At 44.9% G+C, this 20,483-nt stretch overlaps 2 protein-coding genes and 1 pseudogene across 2 annotated transcripts; all 3 read right to left on the minus strand.

The window, feature by feature from the left end:
* Window positions 1-205: 205 nt before the first annotated feature.
* LOC142003113 (olfactory receptor 51G2-like) lies at window positions 206-1,141 on the minus strand. Its single transcript, XM_074979798.1, has one exon. The coding sequence runs from the start codon at window positions 1,139-1,141 to the stop codon at window positions 206-208; it is 936 nt and encodes a 311-aa protein (XP_074835899.1).
* A 7,669-nt stretch (window positions 1,142-8,810) lies between these two features.
* Window positions 8,811-9,746, minus strand: LOC142003119 (olfactory receptor 51G2-like; annotated as a pseudogene).
* Window positions 9,747-14,713: 4,967 nt separating this feature from the next.
* Window positions 14,714-15,649, minus strand: LOC142006831 (olfactory receptor 51G2-like). Its single transcript, XM_074983321.1, has one exon. The coding sequence runs from the start codon at window positions 15,647-15,649 to the stop codon at window positions 14,714-14,716; it is 936 nt and encodes a 311-aa protein (XP_074839422.1).
* Window positions 15,650-20,483: the final 4,834 nt, after the last annotated feature.

Consider the following 20,483-nt stretch of genomic DNA (forward strand, 5'->3'; position numbering starts at 1 on the left):
CTTCCCCAAGTACATTGTATTCCCCAATGTCTAGGGACAGCCACCTCCTGTGTCTCCAGGCCATAACTCCCATCTGAACTGCTCTCTGCACAGTGCTAAAGTGAAGGTCATGTTGTTCCAAAATAAGGGTCCAGGATGGGTTGGGTGACTCAAGTTTTTAATGACCAATGTGAGTAGTGGTGGGGACAGTTGATGAACTGACCCTTCATTTGCTGAACACCCTGATAATACTTGCACGAAGGTGTTTGCTTTTCAAACTATATATGATTGGGTTCATCAGGGGAGGAATGAGCAGAGAAACATATCCCATGAGAATTGCAAGGAGATGAGAAGAGCTTACCCCCGATCTATGTATTGCAGTCAGGCTAATCTCTCCTGTGTAAAAGAGCAAGACAGCACAGATATGGGAGACACAGGTGTTCAGGGCCCTGAGACACTCCTTGCGGGATGCCACACTCAGCGCTGTTTTGAGAATCATCACATAAGATAGGAGGATAAGCAATAAGTCCAACCCCAAAGTGAAGAGTGTAGTAAATATGCCATAGATGTAGTTGACTGTGATGTCCGAACAAGCCAACTGCATGACCGCCTGATGCAGGCAGTAGGAATGTGAGAGGACATTGTCTCGACAGTATGCATATTTTTTCAGGAGAAGGGGGAATGGCATCATTAAGACAACCCCTCTTAGTACACACACCAGTCCCATCATGGGTATTCTTGGCAGGGTTAAAATGGAAGCGTATCTCAGTGGGTTACAGATAGCAATGAAGCGGTCAAAGGCCATCAACAAGAGAATGAAGGATTCAAAGCATTGGAGCGTGTGGATGAAGAACAGCTGGGCAAAACAGGCACTGAGGCTGATCTCCTTAGATTTAAACAAATATATCCCCAGAATCGTCGGTATGGTGGCTATTGACAAGCCAAGGTCTGTGACAGCCAAGAGGGAAAGGAAAACATACATGGGCTCATGGAGGATTGGGTCTGTTTTGACAATGAAGAGAATGAATGAATTTCCTACTATTGAAATCGCATACATAAAGCAGAAGGCAATAGAGATCCAGAGATGGGTGTTCTCCTGTCCGGGTATCCCGGTGAGAATGAACACGGCATGTGTGAGTTTGGTGTGATTAACAGCTGACATTATGTATTCGGCTGGATTGAGAAGCTCTGAGCTTTCCTTCCTGAAAAGAAAAAGAACAGGAGACTAGATGGTACCAAGTGAGACACCATTTTGCCCTTAAGAAATGCCCATTGTCATACTCTCTACCCCGCAAGACTGTCCAACAGAAGCCAAAGTGATTTGCCTGGTCAGCATAGCCTCATTCCACACAGTTCAATCATCCTATATGCTTCTCTTCCTCTCTGCAGGACCTGCATCTTCTCACTATGCATGGCTCTATAGATCTTTGACAAAAACTAACACAGTTTTTTTACCTGAAAAAGGAGAAGTTGGAGTCACAAACGTGTGAGTAGTACAAATACTCAATCTTTACTCATACCTAGTTGAGTGTGAAAATTATTCAGCCTTGCTTGTGTGAGAGGCGATAGGTGTGAATTACGTACAAACACCATTACATTTCCCTTTCCCCTAGCCTTTGCTGAAACACAGACCACTTTTGTGAAAAGTCTTCAACAGGTATTGCAGAAGGACTGAGAGCACAACTCCAAATGTAAGTTTTAGAAACAGCTTCTAGTTACTTTTCAGGATCCATTGTCATATGATTTTCCACTAAAGAAAGAGAGAACCATGCAAACACACTGGGAATAGTATTTGGACAACTTTGGAAATGTTTCTGAAAGCAAAATCTGTTAATCGCTAAAGTTCCCACAGCTCCTTTTTCAAGAGATTTCAAGGATTCTGCCACTGGCTTTTCATATTCATGTGTGTCATGAAATGTTCCTTTGTAATATTTCTATGAAACAAAAAGATTTTCGGCACAAAATGTATAGATTTATGCTTTAGTACCAGTTGAAGTTCTCTAGTGTGGCACCTTTGGGCCCTGACCACTGCTGAATGAGAGATTTTGTCAAGCCATGAGAAGTCAATATTGTCTAGCAGCATTACCAACACTTGCACTGCTTCCTAGGCTCTTAGAAGACATTTGGGGTAAATAACTTTTTAGTAACAACGCGGAACACTGAGAGCCAGGACTGGTGGCTGGAAACACACTTCACGGGACGACAAAAAACTTGGCCATACCCATGATAAATTCACATCCAGTTAACTAAGCTCATTTCAAATTATGCATGTTGCCAGACGAGAGAGTGATGGATTAGAGTGGTTCAGCCTGCATACACACGTGACCCATTTCTTTATCCTCTGGCCTTTTTTTCAGACATAATTTCTGAGGTTATAGTGGGACTTAAAATATAGTATCTGTCCTCTGGATTACTTCAGACCCTGAAAAGTTTCAAGCACCTGGTCCTCATTCACTCATGTGCCAGCAACCAAAAGCCAAGTAGCTCTTCTGTCTCTGAGTTAACAGCTGACTGTGTTCTCCTCAGGTTCTGTTCTGACAATCTACAGCCTGTATCAGTCATGGCAACAGACTTTGGGGGCTGTATATGAGATATTCATTCCCTGAGCTCACACTGTCTAATACACAGCAACCCGACCACCTGATACTCAGGCACAATGAAGCTTGGTGGGAGTGAATATAAAGCCAAATGCACAAGCATTCATGGAAATGGAACTTCAATTCACTCATGACAATGGCATGATGCTCTCTCCCTCTCTTTTTCCCTGACTGTCATCTATCTATGTATCTATCTATCACCTGTGAATGACATTGAGAGAGACATGAAGCTGAGCTGCCATAAATAATGTGTATGTTAATCCCAGTTCTTGTCAGGTTTCCTCCAAAGCAATAGTGGATTAACTATTTTATTGTTTTTGTTCTGGCTGCATTAGGTTAAACCCACCTGGGTCTTCTAAATTTAACTTCCAGCTGCTGGAAAGCAACCAGGATGGGAAGCAAAAGCAGAACAGCCTTCACTCAGTGAGCACTTCAGAGAGTTTGAGTGACAACAGCAGAACTCCAAGATGGAAGAGCATATAATCAGGCTCTAGCTTCCTTACACAGATTGTTTTGCCACTACTGGGAGTCTGTGCAGACGTAGGAAGGTGCTGACTCAGATTAGTATTGTACTGTAGCTGTAGGCCCAGTCTATGAGTGGAACAATTAAGGGAGTCCACCTCCTGAGAGGTCAGAGTATGAGGCCGAACATGTTGCACTCACAGACCAGAGAGGGTCAGTGATATTGGTATCCTTTTAACTCTGTGGGGTATCTGCAGGCCAGCATATCTGGAGCCCTCATCCAGGGAGGAAATAGAAATGGGCCCTATTGGACCTGTTACCCTCGAGCAACACAGCTCTGAACTCCTGGCCTCCAATAGAGACAGAGTAAAAGAGATTTACTGGTTAAATTTGCTGGAGCAAATAAACCGGAGGTGATTTGGCAAGTAGTCACTGATATTTATGGAGTTTTCTTTTGATCAGCACATAGAATCATAGAAGAGTAGGCCTGGAAGGGACCTCGAGAGGCCATCGAGTCCAGCCCCCTGCCCTCATGGCAGGACCAAGCACTTTCTGGACCATCCCTGAAAGCCATCTATCCAACCTCTTCTTAAATAGCTCCAGTGATGGAGATTCTACCACCTCCCTTGGCAATTCGTTCCAATGTTTGATCACCCTGACAGTATGGAACTTTTTCCTTATGTCCAACCTGAATCTCCCCTTGTGCAATTTAAGTCCATTACCTCTTGTTCTATCCTCAGAAGCAAGGAAGAACAAGTTCCCTCCCTCTGCCTTATGACACCCTTTTCGATACCGGAAAACTGCTATCATGTCTCCCCTCAATATTCTCTTTTCCAAACCAAACAAGCCCAATTCTTTCAGCCTTTCTTCATAGGTCATGTTCTATAGACCTTTAATCATTCTCGTTGCTCTCCTCTGGACCCTCTCCAATTTCTCCACATCCTTCCTGAACTGCGGTGCCCAGAACTGGACACAATACTCCAGCTGAGGCCTAACCAGCTCAGAGTAGAGCAGGAAAATGACTTCTCGTGTCTTGTTCACAACACACCTGTTAATGCATCCTAGAATCATGTTTGCTTTTTTTGCAACAGCATCATACTGTGGACTCATATTAACTTGTGGTCCACTATAACTCCTAGATCCCTTTCTGCTGTACTCATTCCTAGGCAGTCCTGTCCCATTCTGTATGTGTGACACTGATTGTTCCTTCCTAAGTGGAGCACTTTGCGTTTGTCCTTATTAAACTTCATCCTGTTTACCTCAGCCCATTTCTCTAGTTTATCCTGATCCTTTTGAATTATGACCCTATCCTCCAAAGAAGTTGCAACCCCTCCCAGCTTGGTGTCATCTGCAAACTTCATAAGTGTACTTTTTATGTCAATATCTAGATCGTTAATTAAGATATTGAACAGAACCGGTCCTAAAACAGAGCCCTGCGGAACCCCACTAGTTATACTTTTCCAGCAGGATTGAAAACCAGTAATAACTACTCTCTGGGTACGGTTATCCAGCCAGTTGTTCACCCACCTTATAGAAGCCCCATCTAAGTTGTATTTGAGTAGTTTATTGAATCGGGACCAGAGCATGTGGCCACTGAAATAATGACATGACGCACCGAGTTTAGCATTCCAAGCTCTCTTTCAGGCACATTTCTGTGTAACTCGAATTTTCCCCATGGGAGCATGAGCCGAGGTAGGGGAGGGGTTCCCAAACTCCCTAGTTCTGCCTTCCTGCCAGCCGTGTCACTGAGTCACCCTGACAGCCCAGCTGAGTCCTCTGCCACTGCACAGAACATCCTGGAAATGCAATTGGCTGGCAGCTTTTACCATTCACTTTCCATTTCAAAGAAGATAACACCTGCCAACGTACCCAATTCCTGCTAGAAGGGGCGCTGCTGCTACAAGGTGTCGCCACTCTTAAGGACAAGGACTCATCAGAGAGGTTGTACAGGCAGCAGTCAGTGTGTGTTCAAATAGGGAGGCGACTGCCTTTATGAAGCATGCTGGCGCATTCCCCTGGGGACAACATGGCCATCAGGGAACCTCAGCTTTGTGTGCATCTGCTTTAAACCTGTCACAGCCAACTGTGAACTACAGCAGGCAAAATCACAGGGGATGGGGATGATACCGCACAACTGGTCTGCGGCTGCAGCCCTGCTGCAGGCTCCGTTCCTGCAATCCAGGCTCAGCAGCATGGTTCAGATGGTTCTAATTAGTTACATGGCTCCTTGTGACTAAACTGTAATAGTACTACTACTGAATAATTTAACTTCATTTTCCCGGGGCCACCCTCTTTCCTGCATCAGAAACCCAGAGTAGAACCCAGAGAAGGGTGATTGCACAAGGATCTGTACATGGAAGTTTACCCAGGCATGTTTCAGGAGGGGAGCTCCTTGCTCGTCTCTCCAAGAAATGCAAATAGGGACGCAAGATCAAAGGAGCCCCAAAGATAGGCACAGATCTCAGTGATCAACTGGGAGTTAGGCCGAGACACCTACAACCTCTAGGACTCCTCTACTCCCTTCAGATCCTTCCAAGCCCCCTCTAAAAGGGCCTTTGCTACCAGGATCTGCTGAAGGGCCATTGTACAGATTGGAGAGGACAGCAGGGAGTCTGTAAGGTTGATAGGCACAATACCACAACAACCGGCTGGTCAGGAGGTTTTGACCTTTCTATGTCCAGAGTTCATCCAGAGGCTCCGCCAATGCTGCCTTTATTTGTTATTCAAGAGGGAGTGGATGAAAAGCCTCCAGCATCTCCCACAGTTTCAAACAGCTGCAACTGGGCAGCATACTGACCGCTGAGCTTCCTGAGAAAAATGATCCATTTTCTATGGGAGCTCATACCCAAAAAGGGAAGGGGAGGGAAACATTTATGTTGGGGCATCGTATTTTTGTGGAGGACAATAGTGTCGGTTGTCTAGGCCAGGTCTGTCTCAAACCAGGCTAACCCGAGACCTTAAAGTCCATCATAGATACACAATTCGAGCCATAGCAATTGCAACGCTGGAATTGACGTAGCTATGAACCACATATCTACCTCAGTGTGGGAGGTCAGTGGTAGAAATTGTCCTGTCCACCTCCCTTACTCCTTGCGAGATTGAGGCGGGGGTAAGGGTCAGCTGTAGAACCCTGATAGTTTGATTTTCCTCATTCCCACTAAGTGCACAAAATAGAACCCCAGAAGTTTGAGCCTGATGTGGTTGACCTAGAAGGTAGTGTAGATATACTCTCAGATCCAAGTTTCTGACCCTCAAACACCACAACAAGTCCTCTAGACAGCAGAACTAGCCTCCAATCAACCTCTTTCAACTCCCTTTTCAGAGTTTCCACTTTCTATTTCTGATTCTATGTGCATTTGTAGTCAATGGATGACTCTCTTTCTCTAGTGTGTCGCTAGGACCAGTCTGAGGGGAGACAGCCAGGATATAATGCTGCTCACAGTTAATCTCCTCATCCACCTTCCAACAAGCACATTGTCCCTGGGGGACTTCGGTTAAGGTCAGTCCTTTTTCAGTTTTCTTTTAACTTTGCTACTGTGCCTTTTGGAAATACGCCGTATCTGGGGTTGCTGTCTGATACTCCACACAAGGTGAGTTATATGGCCAAGGCTGATTTTCTAAGGAAGTGTCCTGGCTGTTGTTTTCCTTCAGCTTCACGCACCAGTTTGAGAATTGTTCCGTAGGATGGATTTGGCCTCTTCTCATCTGTGTTTCCTCTTCTTGTGTAAGCAGCAATTGCTGAAAGCTGTGTGAGCCTTGGCCCAGCCACCTAGTGCTCATCCATGTCCATGTCCTAGGGCCACAGCGTGGAGCTGAGATTTGCCCTCAGACTGTTTTTTCAAATTCCACCCCAGTGGCTTCCAAACACTGGTGCAGTGACAGTGCTGAAACTCCCAGCGTCCCAGTGATGGTCCAACACACCCCTCAGAAATCCACTTCCTTCCCATCACTCTCACCCACAAAGACTCACATAGTTGCCAGAGCAGCCAACCGTCTGAGAGGGAAGCCAGCTGTCATAGAAGCTGTGGTAAGAGGCCTTTTATACACACATGTTAGATGTGTTTATCGGTGGGACCCTGATGTAGCCCTGATCTCAGTGCATCTATATGTGAGGTACAAGAAGCTGTCGACAGGGCAGGGAAGTTGGCTGGCAGAACCACATTTGCACAGCTTTTCTTCTGTGGTGGTGGCAGCGTCTACTGGTGAGTGAATATGCAAGTGAGTGGCCATTTGCATTTTTCAGACCGGCCATTTGCATACTGCAGCCGGCGGTTCATGCCAGTGTAACCATAGTCAGTGTCTGCTCCCCTCAAGCCACATCCTCCTCCTTAACTCACAAACTCCCCAATACTGTGCTCCCTGTGGTCCTCTGGTTCAGAATTGCTGCATCCCCTGCTCCTCAAATTTCACATCCCCTGACCTCTGCACTGCCACATCTCTTTGCCCTAGGCCTGTCTCCTTGCTCCACCACTTCCTCTGAAGCTCATCTCCACAGGCACACCAGAGCTGGGCCATACTGAGAACTGCCCTGGAACCCAGGACATTGCGGGCAACCATGGATTCTCCGCCTTCTGTGAGGTGCTGCCGTTGGGTAGGAAGACGTACTTAGGGCATCTCTTGGACCTTCCATCCCCCTGTCCAGGGCAAGTGGACTGTTTGGGGCTCCTCAGAGTAGATCAAGCTCTCTGGCCATCGATTGCCATGGCCTAGTTCTAGCTTCTAACCTGGAATGGGGCTGCAGCCTTAGGTAATGAGGAGAATAAGTGGGAGTCTTGGGAGAAGAGATGGAGGCAAAGAATGAGGCCTCTGGGGAGAGGAGAAGTGTGTTGGGCCTCAAAGTGGAAGGAAAAGAAGTTGGACATGCTCAGAGAGCAGATGGGGGCTCTACTGTGGGTTGGACTGTGGCAGGATCTAGCTGTGTCCCTGTCAGGGAGCTAAGGACCATTTCTGACCTATTGTAAGCACCTGGGGCAACACAAATGGAAGGGAGCAGGATGGCGTCTTTGCATGAGTCTCTTGCCAGGATTCCTGTGTTTCAGACCCTTGCTCACATACCCAGCTGTGCCCTGCCTCGGTGCGGATCAGGCTCAGAAGGTGTGTGCTGTTAAGACCCATGAGTTGAAGCGTGGGTTGGCTGAAGGGTTTCTCCTGGGTCCTTTGCCTCCAGAATGCCTTTGACACAGCTCAGTCGCAGGCATCAGGCTCAGACTGTGGAGCAGGGATGGGTGGCTGTGCCCTTTAAAAGACCCTGTCCGCAGCTGTTGCAGTGCTCAAGGACTATGCAGTACAGAGTGCTCGAGAAGAGCCAGAACTGCGAATGCAAGACTAGCTCTGCAGCTTTTTTTTCATGGCCCGTGGATGTTTAACAGGAGATGGGACAGTGATAAGCCAAGTGACATGGGAAACAAGATTCCTATCACTTCTCTTTAATTGGCGACATGAACATGAATTCTGCATCTGAAGCACCTACTGATATGTCTTTTTATAGGACAATATTTCATCCATCCCCTTATTCTACATGCACACTACCTCTTTGTAAACACTGCTGCCTGCCTGGGTCTCCTTTTCCAAGTTCCTGTTTTCCTTTAGAGGTGGGTGGTGACATGTGCTTTACCAGTGCTCCAGGCGTTAGCAGCCATATGATGCTTTATCTGTACAATGGTAAAATGAAGGTCTTGTCATCTCAAAAGTAAGGGTCCAATAGGGACTGGGTGGCCCATGATTTTCATGGCCTTTGTAAGTAGTGCTGGAGGTGGGTGATGAACTGCCCCCTCACTTGATAAACACCCTGATGATTCTTGCACGAAGGTGTTTGCTTTTCACGCTATACACGATTGGGTTCATCAGGGGTGGAACCAGCAGGTAAACGTATCCCAGGAGAATTGGAAATAAAGGAGAAGTGCCCTCTCCGAATCTATGTATTGCAGGCAGGCCAATTATTGGTGTGTAGAAGAGCATGAGGGCACAGAGGTGGGAGACACAAGTGTTCAAGGCCCTAAGACTCTCTGGGAGAGACGTGACAGTCAGCACTGTTTTGAGGATCATCACATAAGAGAAGAGGATAAGTAGCGAATCCAATCCCGTGGTTAAGAGTGTAACGGACAATCCATAGATGCTACTGACTCTAATGTCTGCACAAGCCAACTTCATGACCTCCTGGTGCAGGCAGTAGGAATGGGAGAGGACATTGCTTTGACAGTATCAGAACCGTTTCAGAAGAAAGGGGAGTGGAAACATTACGGCCACTCCTCTTAGTACAAACACCAGTCCCAGGATAGCTGTTCTTGGCAGGGTTAAGATGGAAGTGTATCTTAGGGGGTTACAGATCGCGATGAGACGGTCAAAGGCCATCAACAAGAGCACTGAGGATTCAGTGCATTGAAGTGAGTGAATGAAGAACAGCTGGGCAAAACAGGCATCAAGGCTGATCTCCCTGGAGTTAAACAAGAATATGCCCAGTATGGTCGGCATGGTGGCTACTGATATGCCAATGTCTATGACACCCAACACAAAAAGGAAAATGTACATGGGCTTATGAAGGGTTGGATCTGTTTTTATGATCAGGATAATGACTGAATTTCCTGCTATCGAGATTGCGTACATTAAGCAAAAGGGAGTAGAGATCCACAGGTGGATGTTGTCCTGCCCAGGTATCCCAGTGAGAAGGAACACTACATGTGTGAAGTTGGTGTCATTGACAGGTGACATAGTGTAGTGGCTAGGTCCAAGGATTAATGAAATTCAGTTCCTGAAAAGAAAAAAATAAAGTAAAAATAAATAATTCAAAAAAAAAAAAAGAACAGGAGACTGAATAGTATTTAGTGAGACATCATTCTGCTCCCAGAGCAAGTCTGGGGCAAGTCTAAGGAGACCCAGGAGCTTAAGGAAGTTGAACCATAACACAGTCTTAGGTTCACATCACCAACAAGAGTATAGGGCACAGCCAGACTGGGTTAGACCTGCAGTGCATCTAGCCCAGTGGCCACTTCGACATGCTGCCCAGGGAGCATAAAGGAACACTGCAGGGTTTAGCTGTGAGATAACCAGCTCCCAAGGAAAGTTTCCTCTTGATATTTTGGTCAATAGAGATATTCTGTGTTGTGAATCAGGAATGTTTAGAGCCTTCTTAATCTTTTTTTTTTTAAAAAAACTCACTACTGCAATTATATTTTCTGCTTGCCCCATAAGCATATTTTTTACTTTTTGAACCCAGATAATTGTTTGGCCCTTTGATATCTTGTGGCAGGGAGTTCCACAGGCTACGTGAGTGTTGTACAGTTGGGACCTGCCCACAGAGATTGTTATGGACTCTCCACTGTATCATGATGTGTGTGCAAAAATATGGGAAGTGCCTGGTGAAAATGGTCATTTTATTTCTGTATCCTCCATCCAAACAATTTATAAATTTGTTTCTCTGCCTTGTTACAAATATTTGTTTATTTTCTTCATGACCAAGAGTTCAAATTGTGTTCCTACATCTTGGCAGCACATGGGATAAATTCTAGGGGCTATTATAGGAACATTGATATCAGCTGTGTCATTGTCGCTCCAGATTTATGTGTGTACATTCAAACAGAACTGGGCTCTATTCACATTCTCTTAGTAAATGTTCTCAGTGATACACAATGAGAAACACTTCAAGAAAAGCTGAAGAGTTTTGCTGGCAACAATATAGTCTAAATCAAGACAGTTCTTTTGTCCTACCATCTTCCCTTCATCCTCACGGATCCTTTACTGCCCATTTACTCCCCCGCCCCAACCCCGCCCCAACCCCAGCAAGACATGTAGCCTTCTGGCAAGCTAAATGCTAACATAGTTACCTCAGAGAGCAAGGGACTAGTTGGTGTCACAAATTGGTGGAAAGTACAAACACTGGGTTTTTGCCAGTACCCAGAGGAGTGTGAAAGTTACCTCAGCCATGCTTGTGGAATAGGGGATGGGTGTAAATTCCATACAACCACTATCACACTCCCCTTTCTTCTCCTCTTTGCTGAAATACAGACCAGTGGTAATCTTTCCTGAGGACTTTTTGAAAAGCCTTCAACTATTTTTCCCAGGGATTGAGTGTCCAACACTGAATGTGTTAGAAATAGCTTCTAGTCAGTTACCAGGAGACAGTACCATACAATTTACCACTGAACAAAAAGTTAAAAGCACAAACACTTTGCAAATGGTATCTGGAGTACAAATGAAATACTTTCTAAAGGAAAATCCATTGAACACTAGTTACCATTGCTCCTTCCTTTGAAGCTTCAAGAATTCTGCTTCTGGCTTGCAACATAAATACATGTATTTAAAGTTTGGTTTCTAACATTTTTCTTACCAGGGAAAACACTGGCATAACATTTACGTGTTTATCCTCAAGTACAGACAAATGAAGAGTTGTTTACCCTCTGTTTTTTTTCACAGATGATGCCTCATCCTCCTCCTCAATTCACAAACCCTGCACCACTTTGCTCCATGTGGTTAGTGTTCATTCGCACCTGCTGCATCCCCTGCTCCTTCACCTTTTCTGAGCCCCCCCCCATTCTCTCCACTGCCCCCATCTCTCTGCATGAGGCCCATCTCCTTGTTCTGCCACTTCCTCTGACGCTCATCTCCATGGGTTGAACACAGCTGGGCCATGCTAAGAACTCCCCTGGAGCCCAGGCCATTTTGGGTCACCATTGGCTAGTCACCATCTCTGGCTGCATCCTGTGGAGCAGGGACATATGCTTAGGACATCCCTTGGGCCTCACATCTCCCTGCCCAGGGCAACAGGAGCGTTTGAGGCTCCTTTGAGTGGTTCCCGGGCCCTATGCAGATCCAGACATGGCCTAATTTCAGCTTCTCACCTGGAGTGGGGCTGCAGGTTCGGGTAATGAGAAGCAGTGGGTGCGGTCTTGGGGGGAAGAGATGGAACACAGGAAGGGGCCTCTGGTTAGAGGAGAATAATTGTGTTGGGACTTAAAATGGAAAAAAAAGTGATTAGTTGGGATCAGAGAGGGGATGGGGATTCTACTGACTAGACTGAGCTGTGACACAATCCACCTGTACCCCGTCGGGTAGCTGTGAACAATTTCTGATGTTTTCTAAGCAGATGGGGCAGCACAGATGGAGGGGAGCTGGGTGGAATCTTTGGCTGAGAATCTTGAGAGGCCCCTGTGTTTCAAACCTTGACATACACAACATCTGTGGATCTTGGACTCAGCAAGTATGTGCTGTGCAGAACCATCAGTGGGACAAGGGGCCGGCTGAATGGTTTCTCCTGGGTCCCCTGACTCAACAATGACTTTGACACAACTCAGTCCGAGGCATCTCACTAAGACTGTGGATAAGGAGTGTGTGGCTGTGTCCTTGAGCAGACCCTGTCCACATCCAGTGCTGTGCTCAAGGGTCATGCAGTACCTAGAGTGCTCAAGAAGGGCCAGGACCGTGACTGATGAACACCTCTGCAGCTTTCTTTCATGGCCCGTGGATGTTTAACTGGAGACGGCACAGTGATAACCAAGTGAAATGGGAAACAAGATTTCTATCACTTCCCTTTAATTGGCTCTATGAAAATGAATTCTGAGTCTGGAGTACTTACTGATATGTCTCTTTAGGGGAAAATATTTCACCAGTCCTCTCATTTTACACGACCACAATCACTTTGTGAATACAAGTGCCTGCCTTTGTCTCCTTCCCCCAGTGCCTTACAGGGCCATTATTCCCACAGTTTTGGCAATGCTGGTGATACGGTGGAAGGCTCTGCAAGAATGGTTTTCCTTCTTAGGGAATTACCTATAGACTACATATGTATTCCAGTTCTCGTGTGTTCAAGTCCGTTAGTCAATAGGGGTATTTCTTCTTGGAAATACGGGTGCTTGCGGATCTCCGTGGACATTTTCAGGGATGCGAGCACAGATTGCTTGTGGAACGATGCATGACACATATATGTTTCGGAACACTGATCTGTACAGGAAGCTGCAAAAAGGCACTTTCTTTCCAGACCAGAAGATCACTGGAGGTCCATGGTGTGCAGTGAGAACTTTCCAATTATGCTGTAAAATGTTGTCAATTTCCCACCTCTGTGGCCCTTTGCAGTGATTCTCCTGCTCTCTGGGGTCACCTCCCCCTTCCCCATTGCAACCATGGAGTAACCTCCAAAATTTTCAGCAGTTACCCATTTAATCATCACCCTTTTTTTTTTTGATCTCTCATACACACCGTGTTCTGTGGTGGATTTGAAACATTGATGCATTTGATCCTTATTTAGCTTCTTATATGTGCTGCTGTGTGCTAACCTTTCTATTAAGACCATAACCACAGTAAATGTAAGTTCAATGTGACACTAATGTACAATTTATTTAGCTGAGAAAAGTGGGTGTCCTGTGGTAGTGTTTGTCATGTTGAAGTATGAAGTGTTACGTAAAAGGTTGGGTACCACTGCTTGTAGGGGAAGTTCAAAAGCTGCTGAGCCCCTGTTCGTGGGGGAGGAGGGTGTGATTTCATTATTTTATCCATGGTAACCCAAGGTCTACTACTGTTACAACAACTACCATTACTCAGAGCCCCACCACCATCATGGTGCTTCCTGGGTGACAGAATTAATTCAGATCCTCCATTTCTTCTGAGAGCTCATCTGCTACCCATTTGTTTGCATTAGGCCACGTTCTCTTCCACTTTCATTGAGGCTTCCTCATTGGGAAGGCCAGAACTGGACCATAGTAAAAATTGTCCTGGAGACCAGGCTACTGGGGGAGTCGCAGATTATCCACCTTCTGTGGGGAACTCCTTTGGGTCTGGCACATGTGTGGAGGTCTTCTCTTTGGCCTCACATCCTTTACCCAGAGCAGGTGGACTGTTTCAGCTTTCTCAAAGTGGCTCAGGTACGTGGGTAACTGGAGTCAGGGCCCAGATCTAACTTCTAGCCAGGAGTGAAGCAGAAGCCTCAAGTAATGAGGAACAGTGGGTGTAGTCCTGGAGAGAGAGATGGGGCAGAGGGAGAAACCTCTGGGGAATGGACTCAATGGGCATCCGGTGTACAGAGCCATTACATGGAATTTGGGAGGGAGAAAATAAATGTCTTCTCCTGTGGCCTCTACTTTAACCATGGTTTTGACGTGACTCAGTCACATCCACCTGGCTGTGAATGTTGGGAAAGGGTGGGTGGCTCTGCTCCTTGAATGACCCCCTCCACAGCTGGTGAAGTGCTGAGGGTTCGCACAGTATCCAGAGCACACAGAAAGCCAGGAGTGTGATTGCAAAACAGTTCAACAGTTTTTCCAATGGCCTGTGGATTTCTAACCAGAGACAAAACAGTCACAAGCCAGTTGAAATGGGAAAAAATTCATTCATATAACTTCTCTTTATCGAACGCTTCAACATGAACCATGATGTTGGGGCACCAACAGATACATCACGTTATGGGTTACCATATCATCAATGCCGTCAATATCCATGAAAACAAGCATCTTGTGAACATTCCAGACTGCCTTGGTCTCTTTCCCCCATAGTCCTGTCCTCTCCCACCAGTGGGAGGGGACAGCCCCTCTCCCATTGCTTCAGACCATAGATCTAATCTAACTGCTCTCTGCACAATGTAAAAATAAAGGTTTTGTTCACCCAGAAACAGCAGTCCAGCATGGATTGGGCAACCCAATTGCTTCAAGGCCCATATGAGTAGTGGTGGAAATGGGCGACAAAATGACACTTCATTTGCTGAACACCCTAATGATACTTGCACGGAGGTGTTTGCTTTTCAAACTATATATGATTGGGTTCATCAGAGGTGGAATAAGCAGAGAAGCATAGCCCAGGAGACTTTCAAGAAGGTGAGAAGAGTTCACCCTGATTCTGTATATCACAGTGAGGCTAATCTCTCCTGTGTAGAAGAAAAGGACAGCACAGATATGGGAGACACAGGTGTTCAGGGCCCTGAGACTCTCCTTGTGGGAAGCCACGCTCAGTGCTGTTTTGAGAATCATCACATAAGATAGGAGAATAAGCAGTAAGTCCAACCCCAATGTGAAGGATGTAGTAAATATGCCATAGATGTAGTTGACTGTGATGTCTGAACAAGCCAACTGCATGACCGCCTGATGCAGGCAATAGGAATGGGAGAGGACGTTAGCTCGACAATACTGAAACCTTTTCAAGAGAAGGGGGAATGGAATCATTAAAGCCACCCCTCTTAGCACAAACACCAGTCCCATTGTGGCTACTCTTGGCAAGGTTAAGATAGAAGCATATCTCAGTGGGTTACAAATTGCAATCAAGCGGACAAAGGCCATCAATAGGAGCAGAGAGGATTCAGTGCAATGAATGAGGTGGATGAAGAATAGCTGGGCAAAACAGGCGTTCAGGTCGATCTCCCTAGAGTTAAACAAGTATATTCCAAGTGTTGTCGGTATAGTGGCTATGGATAAGGCAAGGTCTGTGATGGCCAATAAGGAAAGGAAAATGTACATGGGTTCATGGAGGCTTGGATCTGTTTTTACAATGAACAAAATGAATGAATTTCCTATTATAGAAATAATGTAAACAAAGCAGAAGGCAATAGAAATCCAGAGATGAGTGTTCTCCTGCCCAGTTATCCCGGTAAGAATGAATACTGAATGTGTGAATTTGGTATCGTTGACAGCTGACATTATGTACTGGACGGGTTAGAGAAGTTCCGAGCTTTCCTTCCTGAAAAGAAAAAGAACAGGAGACTAGATGGTATTGAGTGAGACATCACTGTGCCTTTAATAAATGCTCATGTTCATGCCCTCTGTCCCCAAGAATGTCTCCTAGAGAAGTTGAAGTGCTTTGCCTGGCAAGCATAGACACAGATTGTACAGTTCCATCATCCCACATGCTTTCCTTCTTCCTTGCAGGACCTGAATCCTCTCCTTATTCACAAGTCTGTAGATCTTTGACAAAATAAAAACTAACACCGTTATTTTTCTTGGGAAAGGAGAAGGTGGTGTAATAAATGGGTGAATAGTGCAAACAGTGGATTTTTATTCATGCCCTGTTGATATCAAATTTACTTCAGCCTTGATTATGCAACAGGAGATGGGTGTGAATTACCTACAACTACCATTCATAGAATCATAGAAGAGAAGGACTGGAAGGGACCTCGAGAGGCCATCGAGTCCAGCCCCCTGCCCTCATGGCAGGACCAAGAACTTTCTAGACCATCCCTGAAAGCCATCTATCTAAACTCTTCTTAAATAGCTCCAGTGATGGAGTTTCGATCACCTCCCTTGGCAATTCGTTCCAGTGTTTGATCACCCTCACAGTTAGGAACTTTTTCCTAATGTTCCCTCCCTCTGCCTTATGACACCCTTTTAGATACCTGAAAAGTGCTATCATGTCCCCCCTCAATCTTCTCTTTTCCAAACTAAACAAGCCCAATTCTTTCAGCCTTTCTTCATAGGTTATCTTCCCTAGACCTTTGATCATTCTCGTTGCTCTCCTCTGGACTCTCTCCAATTTCTCCTCATCGTTCCAGAACTGTGGTGCCCAGAACTGGACACAATACTCCAGCTGAAGTCTAACCAGCTCACAGTAGAGCGGGAGAATGACTTCTCGTGTCTTGTTCACAACACACCTGTTAATGCATCCTAGAATCATGTTTGTCTTTTTCGCAACAGCATCACACTGTTGACTCATATTTAGCTTGTGGTCCACTATAACCCCTAGATCCCTTTCTGCTGTACTCATTCCTAGGCAGTCCTTTCCCATTCTGTATGTGTGACACTGATTGTTCCTTCCTAAGTGGAGCACTTTGCATTTGTCCTTATTAAACTTCATCCTGTTTACCTCAGCCCATTTCTCCAGTTTATCCAGATCCTTTTGAATTATGACCCTATCCTCCAAAGAAGTTGCAACCCTTCCCAGCTTGGTATCATCTGCAAACTTCATAAGTGTACTTTCTATGTCAATATCTAAATCGTTAATGAAGATATTGAACAGAACCGGTCCTAAAACAGACCCCTGCGGAACCCCACGAGTTATAAGAACATAAGAACATAAGAATGGCCATACCGGGTCAGACCAAAGGTCCATCCAGCCCAGTATCCCATCTACCGATAGTGGCCAATGCCAGGTGCCCCAGAGAAGGAGAACAGAAGACAATGATCAAGTGATTTATCTCCTGCCATCCATCTCCTGCCCCTGTTGTGAAGGCTAGGGCACCATACTTTACCCCTGGCTAATAGCCATTTATGGACCTCACCTGCAAAAATTTATCGAGCTCTTTTTTAAACCCTAATAGAGTCCTGGCCTTCACAGCGTCCCCTGGCAAGGAGTTCCACAGGTTGACTGTGCGCTGTGTGAAGAAAAATTTCCTTTTATTAGTTTTGAACCTACTACCCATCAATTTTATTTGGTGTCCCCTAGTTCTTGTATTATGGGAAAAGGTAAATAATTTTTCTATATTCACTTTTTCCACACCATTCATGATTGTATATACCTCTATCACATCGCCCCTCAATCACCTCTTTTCCAGACTGAAAAGTCCCAGTCTCTCTAGCCTCTCCCCATATGGGACCCGTTCCAAACCCCTAATCATCTTAGTTGCCCTTTTCTGAACCTTTTCTGATGCCAATATATCTTTTTTGAGGTGAGGAGACCACATCTGCACGCAGTACTCAAGATATGGGCATACCATAGTTTTATATAGGGGAAGTATGATATCTTTTGTCTTATTATCGATCACTTTTTTAATAATTCCTAACATCCTATCTGCTTTACTAACTGCCGCTGCACACTGCGTGGATGTCTTCAGAGAACTATCCACTAGAACTCCAAGATCCCTTTCCTGATCTGTCATAGCTACATTTGACTCCATCATGTTGTACGTGTAATTTGGGTTATTTTTTCCAATGTGCATTACCTTACACTTACCCACATTGAATTTCATTTTGACACTATTCGATTATGTCTACAAGAGAGGCTTTTCACAGAAAAAACTGTGCTTTTGTTGGGAGAAACCGTGGAGGGTCTACATGCAACCAAGACTGGGGGAATGGATGGCTATGTGAGTGGATTGCATTTTAAATCCAAAATGAGTTTCTTACTAGTATAAACTAGGTGGTCTCAGAATGACGTGAATATAGATTTTGGAATAAAATCCCACTATAGCAACAACCTTTGTCAGGGTCTCAGATATGTGAAAAATATTGAAGAGAATGGAATTTCTCTTATACTTTTCCAGCAGGATTAAAAACCATTAATAACTATTCTCTGGGTACAGTTATCCAGCCAGTTGTTCACCCACCTTATAGTAGCCCCATCTAAGTTGTATTTGCGTTGTTTATTCATAAGTGTATTATGTGAGACCGTGTCAAATGCTTTACTGAAGTCTAGATATACCACATCCACTGCTTCTCCCTTATCCCCAAGACTCGTTATTCTATCAAAGAAAGCTATTAGATTGGTTTGACACGATCTGTTTTTAACTAAACCATGCTGGCTGTTCCCTAGCACCTTACCACCTTCCAAATGCTTGCAGATGATTTCTTTAATTACCTGCTCCATTATCTTTCCTGGCACAGAAGTTAAGCTGACTGGCCTGTAGTTTCCTGGGTTATTCTTGTTCCCCTTTTTATAACTGGGTACTATATTTGCCCTTTTCCAGTCTTCTGGAATCTTTCCCATCTCCCATGATTTACCAAAAATGATTGCTAAAGGCTCAGATACCTCTTCTATCAGCTCCTTGAGGATTCTAGGATGCATTTCATCAGGCCCTGGTGATTTGCAGACATCTAATTTTTCTAAGTAAATTTTAATTTGTTCTTTTCTTATTTCAACTTGTAAACCTACCCCTTTTTCACTAGCATTCTCTATGTCAGGCATTCCTTCAGATTTCTCAGTGAAGACCGAAACAAAGAAATCATTAAACATCTCTGCCATTTCCAAATTCTCTGTTACTGTTCCTCCCTCCTCACTGACCAATGGCCCTACCCTCTCCTTAGTCTTCCTCTTGTTACCAATGTATTTGTAAAAAGCCTTCTTGTTTCCCTCTATGCTTGCAGCTAGTTTGAGCTCATTTTTTGCCTTAGCCTTTCTAATCTTGCTCCTGCATTCTCGTGTTGTTTGCCTATATTCATCATTTGTAATTTGTCCTAGTTTCCATTTCTTATACGGTTCCTTTTTTTTTTTTTGAGATCATGCAAGATCTCCTGGTTAAGCCAAGGCAGACTTTTGCCATGTTTTCTATCTTTCCTACACAGTGGGATAGCTTGCTTTTGGGCCCTTAATAATGTCCCTTTGAAAAACTGCCAACTCTCCTCAGCCGTTTTTCCCCTCAGTTTAGCTTCCCATTGGACCTTACCTACCAGCTGTCTGAGTTTACCAAAATCTGCCTTCCTGAAATCCATTATCTCTATTGTACTGTTTTCCCTTCTACCCTTCCTTAGAATTGTGAACTCTATGATTTCATGATCACTTTCACCCAAGCATCTTTCCACTTTCAAATTCTCAATAATTTCCTCCCTATTTGTTAAAATTAAATCTAGAACAGCTTCCCATCAAGGAGCTTTTTCAATCTTTTGGAATAAAAAGTTGTCTGCAATGCAATCCAAGAATTTTTTGGACAGTCTGTCCCCTGCTGTATTAGTTTCCCAACATATACCTGGATAGCTGAAGTCCCCCATCACCACCAAATTCTGGGCCCTGGATGATTTTGTTAGCTGTTAAGAAAGCCTCATCCACCTCTTCCACCTGGCTAGGGGGCCTGTAGTAGACTCCTAGTAGGACCTCATCCTTTTTTTTTACTCCTCTGAGTCTAACCCAGAGACTTTCAACGCGTCCATCTCCTACATCCATCTCCACCTCTGTCCAAGTGTGTACATTTTAAATATACAAGGCAACACCTCCTCTCTTCTTTCCCTGTCTGTCCTTCCAAAGCAGGCTGTCCTTTCCCATTCCGTATGTGTGAAACTGATTGTTCCTTTCCAAATGGAGCACATTGCATTTGTCCTTATTAAACTTCATCCTGTTTACCTCAGACCATTTCTCCAATTTATCCAGATCATTTTGAATTATGACTCTATCCTCCAAAGCAGTTGCAACTCCTCCCAGCTTGTTATCACCTGCAAACTTAATAAGCGTATTTTCTATTCCAATATCTAAATCATTGATGAAGATATTGAACAGAACCGGTCCTAACGCAGACTCCTGCAGAAGCCCACTTGTTATACTTTTCCAACAGGATTGAGAACAATTAAGAACTACTCTCTGAGTGCAGTTATCTAGCCAGTTATGCACCCACATTATAGTAGACTCATCTAAATTGTATTTGTCATGTGAACGGATGTTGCCAGAGGAGAAAGCGACAGACTGGAGAGATTCAGCCTTTACCCATTTGTCACCCATTTCTTTACCCTCTGGCCTTTTTCAGAGATAATTTATGAAGTCATAGTGGGACTTAAATTATTGCATCTGCCACGTGGCTTTCCTCAGATCCTGGAAGGTTTAAAGTAACTAGTCCTT

Source organism: Carettochelys insculpta, chromosome 1 (genome assembly GCF_033958435.1).
Source record: "Carettochelys insculpta isolate YL-2023 chromosome 1, ASM3395843v1, whole genome shotgun sequence".
Taxonomy (NCBI): domain Eukaryota; kingdom Metazoa; phylum Chordata; order Testudines; family Carettochelyidae; genus Carettochelys; species Carettochelys insculpta.

What these genes read in the sequence shown, in the direction of transcription:
- LOC142003113 (XM_074979798.1), bottom strand. Translation starts at nt 1,141, where the DNA reads ATGTCAGCTGTTAATCACACCAAACTCACACATGCCGTGTTCATTCTC.
- LOC142006831 (XM_074983321.1), bottom strand. Translation starts at nt 15,649, where the DNA reads ATGTCAGCTGTCAACGATACCAAATTCACACATTCAGTATTCATTCTT.